At 34.5% G+C, this 21,333-nt stretch overlaps 1 protein-coding gene across 1 annotated transcript in view; it reads right to left on the bottom strand.

Annotated features, from left to right (window-relative positions):
• Positions 1–21,333, bottom strand: part of LRP1B (LDL receptor related protein 1B) — a gene marked incomplete at its 5' end in the record, with an annotated part of 587,496 nt that overhangs the window by 64,645 nt on the left and 501,518 nt on the right. Inside the window, 11 exon segments of the mRNA XM_080399306.1 lie at positions 3,040–3,281; positions 5,490–5,609; positions 6,643–6,777; positions 7,243–7,380; positions 7,633–7,755; positions 8,280–8,402; positions 11,543–11,675; positions 12,591–12,697; positions 13,736–13,865; positions 14,518–14,624; positions 21,084–21,200. Of these exon segments, the coding sequence (XP_080255432.1) occupies positions 3,040–3,281; positions 5,490–5,609; positions 6,643–6,777; positions 7,243–7,380; positions 7,633–7,755; positions 8,280–8,402; positions 11,543–11,675; positions 12,591–12,697; positions 13,736–13,865; positions 14,518–14,624; positions 21,084–21,200 (1,475 nt within the window).

The following is a 21,333-nucleotide window of genomic DNA, read 5'->3' on the forward strand; positions in this document are numbered from 1 at the left end:
CAATAAGACTAGAAAACTTTTAGACTTTGACGTGCAGACACAGAGAATTTTCCTCGACAGACGAGCAGCCCGGTTCACCTAAGCACTATTTCTGTTACATAAGTAGGATCATTTAAAAATCCCAACCAGTTGATTCCAGAAAGAGAGGGTCTCTCCTAAGTACATAAACTTCACCCATACAGAGCTATAGCTTTAAGGTAAAACAATAAATTAACGCTATTTAGAGAAAACAGTCTAGAAATTGTTTCCGTTCACAGTGATACGCTGAATTTCACAACGGCCTGGGGCAAACACTGGGATATATTGGATATCTTGCAAGAGCGGTTAAGAGTCTCGTTAAGCTCTCAGAACACTGAGGCTGGAGCGAGCTGCTAATATACTGACTGGATACACTACAAATCCTACGCTTTTCTTCCTATTATGCCATACAATTATTTCAGTGTTCAGCTTTGTGTCCTCTTCCATGAAAAACATCACCTGAGTTCAAGTGTCAAGTTACTGTGTGTCGAATAGTCCTTCAGATAACTAATACATCTCTCCCCAAGGATTATGTCAGTAAACAGCTGCACATGTTATCACCAATTCATTTATACAGTCTTAATTCAATTGGAATGCAACTCTTCTCTGCATCCGCCAGTAAACTCTGAAGAGTTGATACATACTATTTCCTTTAACGCTTCAGTTTGTACCAAGCTTAAACCCTTTTTCGCAGAAAAATACAAGAGGTACTTAAAGGTATTCTCTGAGGAAGACTCTTGATATGCTAATTCCATGGAGCAATTTCAGTTGAGATGGATTTTTGCATTAATGCAATTACCTGAAAATGCAGGTGACTTTGTTCAAGTTTACTGTCCTGATTTACATATCAAAGTCTAGATATAAAAGTTATAATGTAACCTTTGAAAACTTCTCCATCAAAAAACTTGGGCTAAATTAAGGAATTCTCAAGCTTTTCAAAACCAAATTTAAGTGACAACATTACAGCAATGCTATAAAACCAATTAACCTACTGATCAGTTAAATATAAGGCAATAATATTTGAGTATTCATAAGATAACACTGAGAAAATATTCTGAATAGTTTAGCACAATGCAAAGTAAATGTTTTACAAATATAAATGAAATGTGTTCAAGATATATTCAGATACAGCCTGTGCATTTTCCGCCTATTTTTTGGTAAGAAGCTTTGGATGGCTTGGACCAAGAATCTTCATGAGCATCTGCCTCTACTGAAGAGGCAGGGGAAAATGATGCATAAAGCAAAACGTAATTTTCCCAATAGTTTTGAAATAAGAGGAACTGACTAGAAAGTGTACTTTGTATAGTAATGTAATGGTAAACAGACACAAAAAGCAAAAGTATTTCTGTACTTCAGAAAAATAATTGTAATTCTAAGAACATTTTATCTTTATTAATTTAAATAGGGAGACAATGTCAAATCAGCCATGAAAAATTCAATCCCTGAAGAAGTCTCCAGGAAGGTTATGTTCAATTGTATGGACCTGTAAGCAGGTGTAGATCCATTAGAGAGGCTGTTGGTCAGCAGACTACCCTTATCCTTGCAAAAGACACCTGCATATTAACCAAGAAGAAATAAAATAAGCAACAACAACCCCTCAAAAACTTTAATTTCACAAGATTTTACAAGTTCTTTTCTAATAATGAACTCCATACAGGGATATGTCTGTCAGGATTTCTTAGGTACAGGTATCTGCAACATTCAAATGAGAAAAACACATCACAGTAGAATTACTCCATATCTTCAGTACAGAGGTTATCCAAACATCTTTTCCCAAAACACAAATGGCACACCTGACCTACTAGAAATGCTAGGAATAATCTTCTGCTTTAGATCTACTTTACATACACTTTCTGTCACCAAAATCTAGACCCCTGTTTTTCTGGGCAGGTGGAAGCGTGGGTTTTTAACCACTCTGTCTATATATATGCCATCACAGACACCAGGTATTGTCAGTGCCCATTGCTGTCTGCATCCCCAGGATTTTTGCCCTGCTGGCATCAAAATCAGGAATGTCGTTCATTTGCAAAGGAGATATCCTTGAATAAAAGGTACTGAGAAGTGATTTCAGATTTGGTGTAAGAACTGAATGATACCTGAGAGATTAGCCTACTGTTACCACTGCTGGCGATTCCTACATTCATGTGAACATACAGTCATCACTGTCACCTCTCCAACATTTAAGGAAACAGCCACACAGGTGTTTTTTCTAAGCTGATTTATTACTGCCCAAGAAAAAATTAGAAATTCTCCTTTGCCATCACATTTAATAAAAAGTAAAATAAATAACTAACTTCTAAATTTACGGCATTATAGAAACACCAATGTAAGGATCACATATTTATCTTCAATTCAGCACTAACACTTCCTGAGAATGTTGTAGAAATATATTAGGCAAAATGAGTAGCAATCAGCATTTATTTTATTTTCAGGTAAAGCCCACTTTAAATTACCCTAGGTTATAAAAATCCACTTTTCTGCTGTGAAGTGCAAAATTACATTTATGCTTATTCAAAAGATGATTTTGGATATGCAAATTATATTCAGTTCAACATATAAATGTTTATTGTTCTGACTTTTAAATATTTGTCATAGCTTTACCGATATTATGGTTTATATGGTCACTATAGAAATGAAGCTTGTCTTTGACCTATATACATGTTCTGCCTTCCAAGGTTTTGAAATTCATGCTTTTCTTTAAACCACATGTTGCATATATAGGTCTATTATATTCTGTCTTGTCTCCCTTAAAATACAAAATCTTGATGCTATAGAAGCTTGGAAAGATTGTAACACACTGGTTATTTCCCTGTGGAAAACTTTAAAGTACTACAGTTGTGTGACCACATCTGTCAGTCTTGAATGGAAAGGCATTAGTAGACACATATACAACTTGAATAAAATCATTCTCACATAGACATCTTAATTTATTAAATCAGCACATGTTATTATAGATAATCAGAACAGAAAGGTATATCAAAATAAATTTGCATCATGTAATCTTTGATTTTGATCACTTACTATTAAGCCACTGTTACTTTGCCTTCTCTCTTTATCGTGAAGTTTTCTGTAGAAAATCCCTCCTGGATTAAATTGAGTACTCCAAACAATCATGTCCCCTTGAAAATATGCATCCATTCCAGTTATCCTTGAATTATGTTCAATATGTGATATTTGCTGATGAACATCACTGTAGTTGAATGGATATGCAAAACCCAGGATGTCAGTGTCATTAGCAACATAGAGAACTTGATCTTCAGAGCCTAGGGATTATTATAATGAAACAAAAATAAGGTAAATGTCAACTAATGCAAAATCAGTGCTTTTCACTCAAGTAGCTTCTTGGTGTTTATCTGGTAAATTCCTATGTTAAAATTACTTTCTGACTGCAAAAACACTCACATATACTGGGTAGTAAATGCAACTCTTCATACTCTGACACCAGTATATTGTTTCAATGAGTCGAAGCTCACACTGTGACACCTAAAACTATATTTTAAGGAGTATGTAATATAAGAATTTGAACACTTTAAACATAAAAAAAATAGGGGATATTATGTATTAAGCCCATATGAATCGCTACATCTTTTTTTATATGAATGTTGTATCTAGATGATCATAAATGTATATATTAAAGGAACACAAAGTTGACAATAAGAATTATTTTAAACTGCTCAATTGGAAATTAGAAATGGAAACATCCTATCTTTAGTGAAGGAAGCAAAGTTTTGAAACGGATTGCAACACGAGCAAACTGGACCAAAGCTGCTACAGAATATGTGCAGCTGTGTCTTCTATCTCCTCATTTCAGATAGTGAACATTTATAGGTACCTGTGGATGAGAGGTATTTACGAATAGCTAGTTATCATTTTGATTCATATGTTGCAAAGTACGTTATTCACAAGAAAATGCTCTAAATTCATTAAATTTTGAGAAAGTTTGAAATCTGCTGGATATATTAGAATGTATTTGCAATTTTTTAGTTTTCCAATTTGTATCACATTTATCCACTGAGACTGAACTTATAATAATGTCTGTCCAACACATTTCCTCCTTGTCAGTATGAAATATAACAACAAAAAAAAAAATGTTCCCTTGCTCCTGCTAAGTACAAGAAGAAAAAGGATTTCCATTAAAGTAAGTATCAATGTGGGAAAGACGTACACATTAACTGTATTACAATAGAAACGAAGCTTGTGAAGAATTCAGAGGTAGGATAATGATTCCCAGAGTTTTAAATTATAAGCCCTCAGAATAATGTCTGTGCTTCTACAATAACAAGCCACCACCCCCAACTAGTAAGCTTGTTTGTTCCCATGTCATAATTTGACTGCTTCTTCAGTGATAGGCAATGATGCTAAATCCTGACAGAGTCCACGTTATGTATAGAGGAAACTACTAATGATTCATTAGTAGAATCTTCCCATGGTAAGTTTGCTTCACGAAAACATGAACAGAGCATGTAAAAAATCTGACCATCGCTATCTAACTACCCAGCATGGTGAACCTACATTACTAACGGGTGTGCTACAAAGAAGGAAGGACTGGAATTAACATTATACCAGCTGTTAAGGTTCTAGATGTATGGCCACAACATGTGGTTACTGGCCATGAGGTCCCAATCAGGTACAGCTGATAGCTGTGCACCACAGAGATGTGTACGGGGCTGCACCTTGAAACTACGACACTCATTCGGCAGTGAAGACTCCAAGTGGAGATGCAAGTCAAATTCACAGCAAAATTTCACTAAATTGCAGGTGAAATGGTATGACCATACTTTCAGTTATTCAGGTAGAGATCCATAAATGTTATGTTAACTTTACTCAGGCAGCTGGGTTATTGCTTGTTCCGTTTCTAAAATGATTTAAAAGCTACATACTCAGTTTTACTTCCATTTTGTGCAATGCCTTATGAAAGACAGAAATAGCATCGATGTGTGTACATTTCTTTACGTTCACTGGACCATGAACTAGGCAGCTGGTTTATAGGATTACATTCTTAGGTGACTGTACTTAGAAAAAGTCGACTTAAATGACTTCTATAAGATTTCTCAAGAAGACAAAGCAAAACATGGTAACTCCAAATACTATTTTATTCCTAAAGTCCTAAAACATGTTTCTATGAAAAAAATGATTCTTCTCTCCAGCTTCTAAATCTTCACCAGAATACTTACAAGCTTGCTATTATATAACCTATTTTTTTCTTATTTGTGTATATATTTTTGTAAATAGAGAAAGCTGAAGCTGGAAATAGACTTTCATATTAAGTATGTACATTTACATGGAAGCGATAAGAATATACTGCTTACCACAATGACAGGTAAAAATCTGAGTGGTTTTGAGAATTATTTCTGTGCACTATGCAAGAAATACTAATGTAAAACCAAACTGTATATGCAACACATTAGTGTTACCAACCATGTACATAACAAATTATTTACTACTCTCAATTTTGATTTGTATAGCCTTACCTTTTGCTATGCAGCTGTTATTCCTCTCCTTATAGTTTTTCTCACATGCACATTTATATGACCCCTTAATATTGTTGCAGTGTTGGGAGCAGGTGCCAAATACCATACACTCGTTGATATCTACAAGGAAAATAATTGTAATTTATACACTTATAGCTTAATACACTATTATTTAAGATGTTTGGAAAATCATGGAACAAAGCAGATGAACAAAAGGAACTCAAACATTGGTGTTATCTTGCAACAGTAAAAGAAGTCTTCTGCAATCATCACTAATGTTATTTCTGCTGCAACCAACATATCTCAGAAAGATTTTCTTGTATTATTTCTCCACCCTTCCTATATCAATCTATTATCATTAGAGCTTGAAATCAACTTTGAGAATGAAAATGTCTGTAACAATTATCTTCAATATATCTGCTTCTGGTACAGTCAAAATTATGTGATTATCCCTTGATGGAAAAGCCCCTGTGTATAATTTTTCTTAAAAGACAAACAATGAAGTTTTTGTATGCAAGTATGTATTTCACTTTGATAATCCCACTGAAGTGATCTCCCACTTTTTTCTTTAAGTTACTGCTCATGAGTAAGAAAATTAATTCACAACCTTTTCTTTGGGAAGGTACATTCATCTTATCTTTCTGATCAACTTTTTCATTATAACAACTATGCCTTTTTTCCTGACCAGTGTGGCATCATATATATTAAGACTACATTTTCTAAGAAATTTCACTTTAAATCTGTTTGTTTTCATTTCAGTTCTGTTTCACACATCTTCATTATTTCAATCATCTCAAAATATTCTTGTATACCAACTTTAATACCAGTCCCAACTGCTCACTTAAATAATATAGCAGACCTTAAATCACCAACTTATCCCTCAAATTATTAAATCATTTAGTGGTCTGACCTGAAACTTTTGACATTCACAAACAATCTTAATCTTTGATACTGTTTCCACATAATATGCATAAGCCTACATCTAGTAAATCCTTTAAGTTTCTTTTCCTGATTTCTTAATCCATAGCTATGAAAAAGTTTTTACTTGCTGAAAAAAAGAATGTGATACGTATCTCCTTCTCTAGCATAGAAAGTTGACTGTGCAGTTGACTTTTAATACTCTACAGTGAGGGATGATGGAAAAGATCTGTACCTTCACATTGCCTATTCTTCCTGTTTCTCTGAAACCCAGGTTTACACTGACACAATAGGGATGTTTTTGTTTGACTACAGTATGCATCATCTCCGCAAGGATTCACATTGCCTTCACATGTATATTCAGCGACACCTAAACATAAACAAAATGTCTAAAAACCCGCTGATATATGTGTTTAAACTGTTAAAAATGAGATCTTAAATAACAAAAACAAATAACAAATTTATCTTTCTGTTAAAAAAGTATCAGGTAAATTTTAAACAAATGCATGACATTACATTATTTACCTACATATGCATGTAAATTGACAGCATTTAATTGAGATAATTTATTTCACATCAAGAATTTAATACTAAAATTTATCTTGTTGTAAACATCAAACAAAATACTTCAAAACCTCAAGAACTACTCTAAAAACCACTACAACCTGAATTGCTATAAAATTTGTATAGAATTACCTCTTTTTTAACTAAAAAAAAAAGCTTTAAATTTAATTAATTTCTGTGTTGTTGAGTAGGTTTTGCATGGATGAAAATTTCTGTTAATTATTTCTTTTCTACTACAGTCACAAAAACATATCTTGTCAGCCAAACTCACTTATTTTGCAGTCTTGCTCATCTGAACCATCTCCACAGTCATCAAACCAATCGCACTGCAGCTCCATTGGAATACATTTCTTATCATTACAAGCAAACTCATCTTTTTTACACGGTCTTGCTTTATATGTCATTTTATCTATATATTGTAAATTAATAAGAGAAAAATAAATCAGTATTTATGAATCTTAGATTATTTTAGACACACACGAATGGGAATCACCATGAAACACTTAAGCAACTGAAAATGATTTCAGGCTTAATTTCTTTCGAATTCTGATCTACTAACCTCCAGTTAAGCTTTACTGAAGGACAAGCAGATCTCTGTAACAAAGCTTGCCTTCAAGTTGTTTTCTTTGATCTGAATACCTTGAAAGGTAATACCACCTACCACAGTGATCTTCATCCGAGTTATCACCACAGTCATCAACATCATTGCAAATCTGCTCAAGTCGTAGACAAACCCTGTTGTTTCTACATCTGTACGGTCTGGTTGGAGGGCATGGAAATTTTACTGTATATTAAAAAAAAAGGAACCAGCTATTACCCAGCTAGTATTCTTGAACCTTCTTTAATGTCTCATTATTAAATCAATAAGCAGGCATAGGAACGCAGCTGTACTTGGCATATGAATGGTACTTGATTTTAACTTCTGGTACCTAATGGAATAACACTTCAACAGTGTTTAGGATATACATTCTTCATTTAGGGAATGAAATTATTTTATGTGATAAGGGTAATTATGCTTCTTTTTGAGAATCAGTAAACATGACAGAAAAATAACAAAGGAAGTAAGGTGACCAATATTTCAATGTAGAAGTAATTTTTTCCCATCTGTGCATTTCCTACAAAAAGATTAAAATCTTATCTGAAATTACATGAATACCATGAACAGAAAGCTGTATCCCACATGTGAAGCTACTGTTCTAAAAGTACAATAAAGAAAACTTAGATGCATATGTCCTTATATATTTATGTATGTTACATGCAATTTCTTGCTTTACTACATGAAAAGCACTGAAAAATGTAATGCCATACCACACATTTCAGCAACTTCATCGGAGTTATCTCCACAGTCATCCTCGCCATCACAAACCCAAAAATGTAGTTTGCAGAGGGAATTGTTGCACAAGAATTCATCAGCTCTACATATATTTCCCCCTGGGACGTTGAAAAGATGACAGGGAAAAAAAAAACAACCAACAACAGAAAAACAGAAAGACAAAAGAAAGAACAGAAATTCTTGATAAAACCAGGACAACAGCTTATCACTCACTACCTGCAGAGAACGACACATGTACCGTAACTAAATGAACAGATCCCAAATAAAAGGGTTGGAGAGGCAGAGAGAAATACTCATTTAACAATCTATTCCTCGACCACACACTTTTTTCACATTCTTCTCATGACTGTTAGCTAGGAATTACCTCTTTGCCCTGTCTAGAAAGGGCAGTTATTAGACCGACGCTGCCAGCCCACTAGCTAGGCACGCTGCCCTTGCATTTAGCCAGGGGATGCCTGCACTATTCCTGTCCGTAACTGCCTTCGGTGATGCCCCTTTCAGAGCAGACCTGGCCGGGTGCATCAGTACATCTGTGCGTCAGAGAATGGTACAAACCAGAACACAGAAATACGGGCAAATTTGTGAAAGGCCACTTCAGTGCCCGTTTGTTTCACATGAATGTCTGATTCCTTGCCTATTCCTACCCCCACCCTCTGAGCCACGCGTCGTGTTCAGAAGAGACAAAGTGATTGCAGTCCTTAGCCACGAAGCAGCACCTTTGTCTTCTCCTGAGAAGTAACAGGCTTGCCCAGGCTTGTAACAGCCCCATCAAGTATAAACTCTGTAATCGGGGAAGATCTAATCATGCAGGCACAAAGTGGATAAGACTAGGTGACCTCCAACAGTCTCTTCCTCTTTGTAACTTCTGAAATTTCTCATTAGGATATTTACTGAACACAGAATGGAGCAAGAAGAAATTCTTCCATGTAACTTCAGTATTGATTGAACTCTGAATCATCTAACAAAATGGAACAGAGGGTGAGATAATTTTTTTTTTTAAGCTGGAATGCTCAAGCTTTATAAACTAGTTCAAGTTGGATTTAGTTTTAGTATGTGTAGCAGTAAATTTTTGTTTCAAAATTATGACTAAATTTTACCCCTAGCAATCTATGAAGTTATGGAAACTTCTTGAAATCAATTTTCTATGTCACATTTTTTTATGGTAACTGGATTGTCAGTTTCCTGAGAGGAGCAGAGTATAAAAGAAATAAAGCTGTGTACCTGCAGAGGAGGAACCAATGAAACATTATACGGTAACACCAAAACTCTCACTGTGGCTTACCTCAATGCATTATACCTACCCTATATGGTTAGATCAAGCTCCAGCGGCTTTTTACTTATTCATCCAGTGCCCTGTTCACAGCCCATTAAAATCAACAGAAATCTTTCTTTTGCTCTAAAGGGTTCAGAATGGTTTAAATTTTTTTTTAGGAAATTAATTTGCATGAAATACCCATGTAAGAGGATGTTGGGAACTCTCACACCATGTTACCAAATACAATTCACTGCCTTTTGCAAATATAATTTACAAACATTAACAGAAATATTTTTTAATATTATCCAAGGAAAAAATATATAAAATTCAAGTATGATTCATGATGAAAGACATGAATATAAATAATTGTGTGCGTAATCACAGTATAACCATAATTCTAGTTGTATAGTAAGATTGAAAGGTACTATATTTATAAATATGCACAGTGGGCTACAAATAAATATTACGGAGATTGTTTTAGAATGCTGTAGAATAAAACTCCATTCGCGTCTGCTGCATTTCCAAAGAGGAAAAAATTAGTTATCAGTGAGATAAACTGGCATTTGTTTCATATGATTGCTCTGCCTGTCATAATTCCTTTATAGGATAGATTTCTATAACAGAAATCATAATTGTGACATAAATACAAAGTAATGCAGCAATAACCAACTAGGCAAAAGGCTTCTTATTGCATTATAAGCAATTTGCAGTTCAGAGAAGGTCCATTATGCTAGCCAAAGAATAATGTGGGCTTCAGAGAAAAGAAGTGTGTTGCTATTTACTTACACTTCATTGCTTTTTAAAGAGATAAAGTCCAGATATTTTAAAAGCAGTTTTAAAATGGACTAGAAGTTTTTTAAAACTTTGTTATCTTAGTCTTCTTAGAACAATTCACTTCAACACTTCCAAATGGGATGTTTTTCTCTTTGCATCTACACATCTTTGGAACATTCTTCCCCTTTTCTTCATTTTCTGGTCTCTCATTCAAGTTTAATCATCCCATATAACTTCTTTTTTTTAGTGGTGTTGCTTAATAGACTTTCAACAAAATAAGGGAAGGCTATTTTACTCTTGCTTCATCCCTGATTATTATTACTTATTATTGTGCTGCATTATGCTTTTGAAGTTACACACATTATGTGACTGTAGATCACAGAACTACTCACTTTGAAGAAAAGAAAAGAAGGAAAATCTGGAAAAATTAAGAAGCTGACAAAATGCTGAGTAAAGTTTTGCTTTTGAGAAGAATTCTATAATTTGAATAAGAATTTCTGCATTTGCAACAATTAATGATTTACTACACTTACCAAGAATTTTGGGCAGAGTTACACTGCTACTGCCTGGTAGCTGAAGGAAGGTTCAGTTAAAAAAAATATCATCAGCAACCATGAGAATTAGTTCAACAGATGTAGTTCACAGAAACCTATTTGGAAGGTTAATCACGAGCATGACAGTCTGAGCATAGTGTTTAGCTTCATGTGAATCAACTTATGTGCGTATTTCTTTTCTCTAAGGAGACTGAAAATTCAAAATGTGGTTTTATGGGTTCTGGTTAGCTGCAACATTTCATCTCCACAGAAGAAAATAAAAAACTGGGGTCTTAGGATTACTTATTTAGCAATTTTTCATTATATTGCATGGGTTTTTAATTTATTGTTGCCTATAAAACTGTAAATTAACTGGACTTATTACAGATTTCCCTGATGAGACAGAATGCTTCCAGTAATAACACAACCTTTTGGTCCTTGAGGAAGGAAATGCAAAGGAACAACAAGCCGGGAGTCATAAAAAATGTAAGTTTTGTTTCCTCTTGTAAATTGCTTGTGAAGCTGCTATACTGTCTTTGTTGAAGAAGGTCACAGAGCTTTCATTTTATCACTGAGAATGGCCAGGGTACCACTAACTTACAACCTGTATTACTAAATAAAATAAATAAAATAATAATTTAAAAAAGTAAGACTTTTAAAAAAAAGTGTTTCTCACCTTGGTCACAGTTTTCTTCATCACTGCCATCCACACAGTCATGGATCCCATCACAAAGCCATCTGACAGGGATACAGTAGGCTTTATTTTTGCATCGAAACTGGTGGTCTTTACATTCTGTTACACAATCTATCTGTACGAATACAGAAATGAACTAAGTATTAATGAATGAGAGCAACAACATACTAAAGACAAACCTAATAAAATTTGCCAACACTGTTTTTCATTGTCCTACGGATTTAATACAATAAAGTTGTCCCTGAAGACACACTGTGCAATTTAAATAGTTATTGAAGTCCAAGTGAAATTGTAACCACACATTATATAAGTTCTGATAGTTCTGATATTATTACTTTATGTTGCTCAGTATTAGCAAAGGAAACAATGGCTACATTTACATTTGTGAAGCCAACAACCCTACAAGGAATGACCCTAGACATGAGACCAGTTAGAGTGAACTGGCTCATAACCACATTGATGAGGATGTGTAGCATTCGGTTCAGGCACCCTTCATACTCGTAACTAGCACCTTTATGGCTCTGAGAAGTAACAACTCTTTTTGGTCTTTTTTTCTTCAAATTGTTCATGCAGGTAGTAATTTTTGTTAGAAAATATCAACAGTGCAACACGTAGAAAGAGCATGGCAAGAAGGCCCATGGAGGCTGAGGTGCCTGTTAGGATTGTGTTCAATTAATCTAGAGGACAGAGGGAGCCAAACGTGACACAAACTAGTCCACGCTGTGAGTACGGAGCAGTCCCTTGAAGCAAACTCACCCAGAACCATGCTCACGTTTTGACTTGGGGGAAACAAATTTGTCTACTCCAAAAGGTGTCCTCAGAGCAAACAAACACAATGCAGTGTAACTACCAGGGAACTAAAATCATGGGGCTAAGTTATCTGACAGAGTTCAATGAATGCAAAAAAACCCCCATTGGCCCTTGTATTTATCTTCAGATCTAGAACTGTTAACAAATTTCATGTCAGACAGTGGGGGGAGGGTGGGGGTGGTGGGTGGAGGGGTGTGATCAACAGAAATTTGTCATCTACCTCATCAGATCCATCAGCACAGTCATAGTCTCCATTACATTTCAAAGATGCCGAAATACAGCCTCCGCTTGCACACACGTACTCACTTGAAGAGCAGGTTGGAGATGCTGGTTACAAACACATGTTTTAGCAATAAGAAAAAGACAATTTCTAAATAAGCTGCTTTAAAATTTTCATCTGGTTGACACAGTAAGCAGATGTATTTTTAGCTCATCAAAGCTTTTCCAAACGTTTGTAAGCTACAATGAAATAATTGACAAAACTGAATTGTTGCATCCTAAGTAAGTTGTATAATGATAGTGAAAGGATATTTGTGTTTTAGCACTGAGAAATTTCTTTTTGTGTTTTCCTGATGCTTGGTAACAATGGTAACTGCACACACACACATTCATAGAAGAAGTATACTAAAAAACCTGTATTCTTTAAAATGGGCTTAGAGTTCACCTTAAGTAATGTAAATGCTTAAAATTATATAGGATAAATTTAGAAGAAATATGGTTTATATGGTTTTAGAAAGTATAGATCATTACAATTAAAATAAATACAAACTAATCAGTTTTATGTAAAATATAGGCAGATATTTTTGTTGCATTGTAAATCAGGGGAGTTTTGTCACAGGCTTCTGAGTTGCACCCACCAAGATGAAGCTTACAAAAATTTAGGAAAATTCCTGCAAAAATAAACAACTGCATTTTCCAAGGATATAAAAAGGAAATAAAACAATAACAACAAAAATAATAACTTGCTAGAGAAAACCTTTGCATAAAGAGTAGTAAATTTTGAATGAGAACCACGAAGCAAAAAAGTCCCCAGAGATACTTTAGTAACATGCCAAGAATTACTGCTGTTTTCAGAGCAGAAGTTTATACATCGAGTATACATTATCAAATTAAATTTCAATATAATTAAATGCCATTCCCCCAACAAGCTTCATATTGCATAGCTGTACATAAGTAAGGTTTTCAAAGCACGAGTAGGAACACAAAATGATAGACATTCTAAAGATAAAAGTATTTCAGATTTCTTCACACTCCTTGCTACTCCTAGTGACCAAGCAATCTTGATTTTTTGATTTATTTTCTTCTCGTTTCATTCTGATTTATTACTTGCTTCACTTTATTTCTCAGCATTATTTAAAACAATACCTGGTTCACAATTTTTCTCGTCATCCCCAAGTTTGCAGTCTTCATGACCATCACATTTCCATTTTGCCGATATGCACTGACCATTGGAACACTGGAACTGATCTCTTGAACAGCCTGTTTCACAATACCTCTGATACAATTAAAAAAAAAAAAAGTATATACAAGATTCAGAGTTTAATATACACACTGGGAAATATACAGCTAATCACAGAAATTACAGCCTATACTTCATACCATGATATACAGTAAAGTCTTTTGAGATAAAATATATTTGTAGATATGATTTATGAAAGGTGGCTTCAACCTCTGAGTAGGTGGGAAGCAGCTGAGGTCCCACAGTGATGGGAAAGGACAAGGGACAAAAGGGACATGAAAGATCAGAAACCCAGCAAAGCATTATACCATGAACTTCTGCTACACAACAAAGTGTGCATTGTTTTCTCAAAAAAAAAACCCACAAGTCAAATCAAACCACTGCTGTGTGTAGAAAGAGTGGTTTCCCAACCAGGACACAAAATATTTCCAGGATGGAAAGAGGTCCAGGACATTGCTGGAACAAAAGCAATACTGTAGAGTGTTGTTAAACACAACTTGAATTTATTTGCATGTTTTATTATCAGGACAACTATTTCAATACATTTAGTTTTAATTTAGTAAAGACATTTGTATATACGGACTCATGTGTAGAATTCTCATTTTTGAAACATTCATATATGGGAATCCATTATCCAACAAAGAAAACTAATTTTCTAAAGAATATTTTTTTCCTGGAAGAAGCCTACCTCATCTGAGCCATCTGCACAGTCATAGTCTCCATCACACCAGAATCTTGCTGAAACACAGTCTCCATTTGCGCAGAGAAAGTCTTTCAAAGTGCACGTTTGAGGCTCTGAATAAAGAAAAATAGCAACCCTAGGTTTATTAGAATTTCAACAAAATATTTTATACATAAGCCCCACCAAGCAATCAATGACTACAACAGTCAAAACTACTAATGTGCAAACTATAAGGATTTCCTCCCTGCAGGGTTTTGTTTCATAACTTATTATAACTAAATTTCATTTACATATAGTAACATAGTAATAAAAATACTTCCGAGTTCTATCAAATCTATTTGAAAAATTATGCGATGCTGACCATGTGAGTATTACTTATTTCAACGCATGTATGTTACTACAGGTTTTGTGAGAGATGCATCACAGATTAGAAACTCATTTTACACCTGTTAAAACCCAGTATAATTAGAATTATCCAGATCTTTGTCTTTCCACCACACAGTAACACACCATTTATCAAATATCGTTTAACATACGTGTGTGTGCCAAGAGTCAGCTTCCCCTGGGGTAAGCATTCAAGGGAAAAGTATGGAAATGGTATATAGAATGCCTAAAAAGTTAAAGTTTGAGGCTTCAAGTAAAATCCACTTTCTTGGATTGAATGGAATGAATTATGGAATGAATAATCCACTGACTTAAAAACTGATGAAATCATTACAGAGTTTTAACAGAATAAGAATACAGTAAGTTGCAAAAGTCACTGGACAGTAGTCTTTCAAAAAAACCCAAACACTACTGCCAATTTGTTAAAAAAAAAGAAAAAAGAAAAAAAGAAAAAACAGAAAAAGAAAAAAAAAAGTAAGGATAATGATGGAATTTTCAAGTAATTTTAGGGAAACCAAAGGAAGATGTTAGATAAAGAATCTAAGGAGCTTAGAGATGGATAGAAGACAGGAAAGGTTGAAAGAGAAGTAGGATATTTTATGATAAACGGGTTGTTCTACTCCCTGGGAAGAAACAAAACACAGGGAAGTCTGACATCATTATAAAAGGTGTACACAATAAAGGGGAAGAGAAGGCACAGTATTAATTCAAGGTACAGGCAAAGCAAACACAGAAGCAGGCTGCATGGAGTGATGGAGTAACCCCGAGCAGGTGAGGCTGGCTGCACAGCTTTGCATTTTCGCTGCTGCTGACACGGAAACACTGGCAAGGGGAGCAGTGTGGAAGGTTCCCCTCGCAGAATATTGTGTGCTTTCCTCCTGAAAAGGAGGACCATTACAAAAGACATTGAAAAAAAATGAAGTTAATCTCTGGACTCCAGGCCATTAGATTAAATAAAGGTAGAAAAGCAGTGGGGATGGAGGAGAATTTAAGCAAGTCTTTACATGCAATTTGGACTTTGCCACTCTGAGAGCTTTGGGAAAGCAGGGCTGGAAAAGCAAATAAGGATTATTTGTGGGATTATTTCCATCACAGTAAACACTGCATTATCTAAATAATGCAAAAATCAAGAATAAGGATTAATTAGTAAGACCTTTCCAACAGAGAGACGTGAAAAAACTTCAGGCAAATGGTAAATGACAGTAACTAAATCAATGGAGGAAGGGTAAAAAAGAAAGGAGAATCTGAGAGCGAACAGCAGCAATGGGCAGTAACGGACTGGGTAAGGCTAAAGCGTCCTTTAGCTAGTTATGGCAGGTGGAAGCATGAACGCTTTTGAAAAACACCATAATGATCAAGGAAAGAAAACACAAAGTGAGAAGCTTCCAACTGAGAAGAATTTGGTAATACCAGCATGAGAATATGCTAGACATGAGTTGTGTAGATCTAAAGGTAAAGTTAAACTTAGGGTTGGTTTTTTGGTTTGTTTTTTTTTTTTTTTTTTTTTTTTTCTAAAAATCAAGAACTGTTTCAAGAAAGAAATAGTTTTAATGAACCTTTCAGCTACTTTTTTTCCCCCTGCATTTCATAAAAAAAGCCAAATGACCCTGTTTGAAATATTTTAAGGGAAATTTCAGTTTTCAGGTAGGCATAACTTTTCATTTTGAAGTGGTAGGAAAGTCATTGTAAAAGCAGATCTACAGCAATTGCATCAGTTCTCCAGCAATGTTTTATTTAGGCAAATCAAAGGTTAGCATTTATATGGCTGCTTAGATTATACACGTATTACTTCAAATTTTTTTTTTTTTTTCAAAGCAAAAGCTTATGGTATAAACCTTAGCAAATCACTGACATTTGATTCTTTTTGTTGTCAGTGGGCCAGGAGAAGGAAGTTCAGGGTATGATAAATTATGTAAAGGAAATAATTTGTGGAAAAAGCAATTCACATGCAAATAAGCATTTGTCATGTTTCTATATTGATTTGCAAAATATAAGCAAATACATTTTCTATACTGGTCATGAATTATTTATAAACAGAGATTTGATTCTGGAAAATGTACACAATGAGCTAACTTCTCAATTCTCTGTTTGCAAGAAATATTTCTTTGGCTGCTGGAATACATCTCTGTGATTTACATATGAACATCACAGAGTACTTTCCCATCAGTGCTCAGACTGTTAGTGAAAGGAGTAAGTATTAATAGACTTCTGTGCAACCAGTGAAAGACAGCATCTTTCAGCTTTTGCTTTACAAGAACACTGAAACTCCTTCCTGAGAAAGGTATTTTTGAATTATTAGAAATAGTTTCATTTGAAACACAGCACATAAGATGATCTACCTCTTTCACATTTTGAAGTCTGAAAATAATCTGTAGAGCCAACAGAGGGTAACAAGAAAAGGATCCCCTGAGAAACAGTTATAATTATTCCACATTTGGGGTTCCATTTTGCATTTAATAGCATAGATATTGCAATAAGTAATGAATGGAAAGGATTTTTAAGGAGGCTAATGTACTAATATGTAAGTCGGAGGGGGAGGGGGAATGATGGGACGGAACGGGGACCCTTTCTTTCTTAAAATAGGACATGAAGTTTAAAGTACAGTGTATGTTTTACCTGTGTTTGTACAGGACATGTTTGTTTGCCCCTAGTGAGAATTCTAGGTCTTGTAACATCTGTTAGAGAAACTAATTGTATAATGGGAAAGATAGAACTTGCATGTAGAAAAAGTACGGGATACCCCAACTGTGTTTTGGTCACAAACCCAAAACACTGCACCATAGGAGCTACTATGAAGAAAATTAAATCTATCCCAGCCCAAACCAGTACACATGACAATATGGTAGATGAGGCAGAAACAAAACCACCCTTCCTTATAATTCTCCATTACAATACTGCTAAAAACAGTAACGCAGACCATCCTGCAGAATGAACATTTGTAAACGTAAGATAATTAAGAGTGGTCACAGGTGCGGTATTTTCATATATTTAATGTGGCATTAAATGTAGATTTCCTTTACTTATTTTCAAGAACTTAGCACTGTATTTCACCAAAACGAAGACACTTGTTCTTTGTTAACCCAGGCACAAAACTGATAGGTATACATTAAAGGAGAAACCTTTGGTATACATCATTTTACCATCCTAAAGTAGCACAGTTGCCTTTGGCCAGCATTGACACCTAGATGCTCTATAGCAAACTGACAATAGCCACTGTCTGACTTGCACCAAGCCAGCTGAGCCTTCAGCAATGTAAACAATGTGAATTTACCACACTGCCCACTCAAAATTTACTCATGAGGTTATCACATTATAAGACACTGTAGCTCAGTGTCTTCCAATATGCTGGTTTACGTTTTCACTTAAACGTTAAATAATTGCTAATTCTCATTCTGACTGGGATACAAACTCATCCCAGACCAAAATTAACTAATTTATTTTCTTGACAACTTGTAGGAGCAACAAAACAGCGCTGAGAAGATTCTCTAGCAACAGCAGTATTTTTAAACTGATTGAATTAATATCTTTCTACAGCATTATTACATTTTATTTGCTTCATTGTTTACAGTGTATTATATTTTCTTTAATTACATTAATTAAAAGATTACTAGTTCCTCCTTTTCAGCAGAAATAAGACGGTCATTATTATGGAATTTTCATTTTCTGACGTTCCCGGAAAGAGAAAATACTACTTTTGCTCTAATTTGTTTTTAGAAATCCTAATAAACTCTGAAAAGAAATACCCCCCTCCAAAAAGATATTAAGTCAAAAGAGTCAAAGTTTGCTCAGTGCTAACTCAGTATGGACCTAGAACCTTCCTAATAACTCTTACTTACTCGGGAAGGTCCACATATAAAGACCAATAGACTGTAAGGCAAATACAGTTAAATGAAGTCATAATGGGCACAGCTATTTGCATTGTAACACTATTAATTTTTCACACCCGTATGTGATATTTTTTTGACATATATTTTGTTTCACTTCTGATAACTTCACCAGGATGCTGTGTGTGCACGTGAAGAAACTATACAGAGAAATGTAAATATCTGAGCTGAACATCTGTAATTCAATGAATGCATTCTTGAGAAACGACTCATTTTCTGATATAGTTGCCTGACAAGCCCTTTGTATATTCATGTATGCTATGAACAACTTATAATGCACAATGTAATATACTGTCAAATGCTTTTGAAGTTCTAATTTTGTATATATTTGTTTCATTACACTGTATTCTATAAGTGGCTTGACAGCCTACAAAGGATTTTATACATCAATTTCAAACAACTGAACAGCATTATGTATTTTCCCAGCGCTTCTGAGATCTTGAAGCTTACAACTATGTCAGCCTACTGTATTTAATCTAAACAGCAGAATATGGGATTCAACAGTTAGAACTGAAGAATGCACTTGACAAGCAAAAGAAAATGAAAAAAAAAAAAAACCTAACGCAAACTACAGTTTACCACTCCAGTCTTTAGTTTGATCCATCAGCTGGGCTGGGCACACTCAACTCATTAATTCCATCCTTAAAACTACAGATTTCTTATATCTGCAGCTCTAGAGAACAGCCAAGAACTGAATATATAACTTAATTATTGATGTCAACACAGAGATGGCAAACTTAATAACGATTTAAAAAAACCCAACGGACAGATAGATGATTGCTGCCTCATAATATGAAATGTTATTTTAATCACTTTCTAGTATGATAGTCTAAGATTTAAGGAAGAAAACAATTAATACTGGGTGATAAATAAATCACGCTTCACGTATAGCAGATTTCAAATAAGGTGCTTGACACTTACTTTGCAAACAGCAATAATGTCTTATAGAAATTATTTTTTTCTAACTTTTCCAGAGATTATCTAGTCACGTAGGATTTAATGCTGCTATACCAAAACTATGTCTCTTTATTTGAGTTTTCTATCAGCATAAAAGAATATCAAATAATTTCTTGGTATTTATAATATAAATGAAAATGGAAAAATTCCACTGGCACCAATAGCCAATTCCTATGTAAAATCTTCTGCAAAGTTAAGAAAACTTTTGTGTGTTAATGCTGCCCCAGGGTATAAAAATAAACGTCTCTGAGTGATTACTGAACTACATGATGTTGTCCCCTTTAGATAGAACACTTGCATATGAAAACTACAGCACTATTGTTTGCAGTAACACAACATTTTCAAATGTAGATAGTAATTAAAAGGCTGACAAAACCATTTCAACCTTTTAAGCAGAATAAGCCAGTCTTCAGACATCCTGTACCTATGGCCACCACGTCTCGAATTGGAGAAATGGGCTGACAGCACATATCAGCATTAGAATGCCTGATTTATTAAGCTTTCTAGGTCATTACCTTTGAGATACTAAATATACATTCATGATATACAATCACGAGTATGCACTCAAGATTATCTATACACCAAGATATTAATTTCTTGGATTTCCAAGCACAAAATAAAAGAACAGAAATTGTCAGCTGAAGAGAAGACACAAGAACTATTTGTGGAACTTACCTCTTAAAATATTTCTTAAAGACAATGATTATGAGATAAAACCCTTAAGAATTTGTCATTTCTTCTTGAGAACCAGATCTAAATTAACTCACTGAAAGTGGTATTACAGAGATTTATTAGGCATTCAGGTTCCTCAGAGGTAAGAGAGAACTAGGCTACCTGAGTTACTTTGAATAACAACATTTACTTCTTAATCTGATCAAGTATTATAGAAATGGACTTTTCACGATACAAGCAAGGCAAATCATCTCTGGAAGATAACTAATGTAATGGGCAAGTATCATTTGATCAAATCCTATTGTTAACAAATGTTTATCACTTTACCACTGAGCAGATTTTATGATTCTTATATAGAGATAAGAAAGGTGATATGTAACTTATTGACAAAGGTAAATTAAATGCAATATTTATTTTGAATTCATCAAGTTGAAAAGTCATAGGTCAGGCATTTTTGCATTGCTGATACAGAATTACAGCTCTTTATAAGAATGAATAAAATTGAAAAATTTCAGCAAAGGCCATTTTCAATTCTGGTCAACTGATTTTTAGCAGCTCAGATGGCATTATATAAAAACATAAATGTGCAGTTTATCAAAACCAAAAAGTTTCCTCTTAGATGTTGCAAAACTGACTCCACTCCTTACAACTTGCACTTAGGTGAAAGTTACTTACTACAATTGTCTTCATCAGAATTATCACCACAATCGTTTTGGCTGTCACATCTCCAATGATCTGGAATACAGTTGTTGTTTTTGCACTGGAATTCGTGAGGCCCACAAGTTTTTTTATCTGTAATTAAGATGAATATAATTTACATCATTGCAGGCAAAGAGTCAAAATGGGGAAGACTGTTACTAAACAGTGAAAGGACAATACTGCTTGATAGGTTTAAGAAGAAGCAACCATAACACTTGGTATGTTA

Source organism: Falco punctatus (assembly GCF_963210335.1).
Source record: "Falco punctatus genome assembly, chromosome: 8".
Lineage (NCBI taxonomy): Eukaryota > Metazoa > Chordata > Aves > Falconiformes > Falconidae > Falco > Falco punctatus.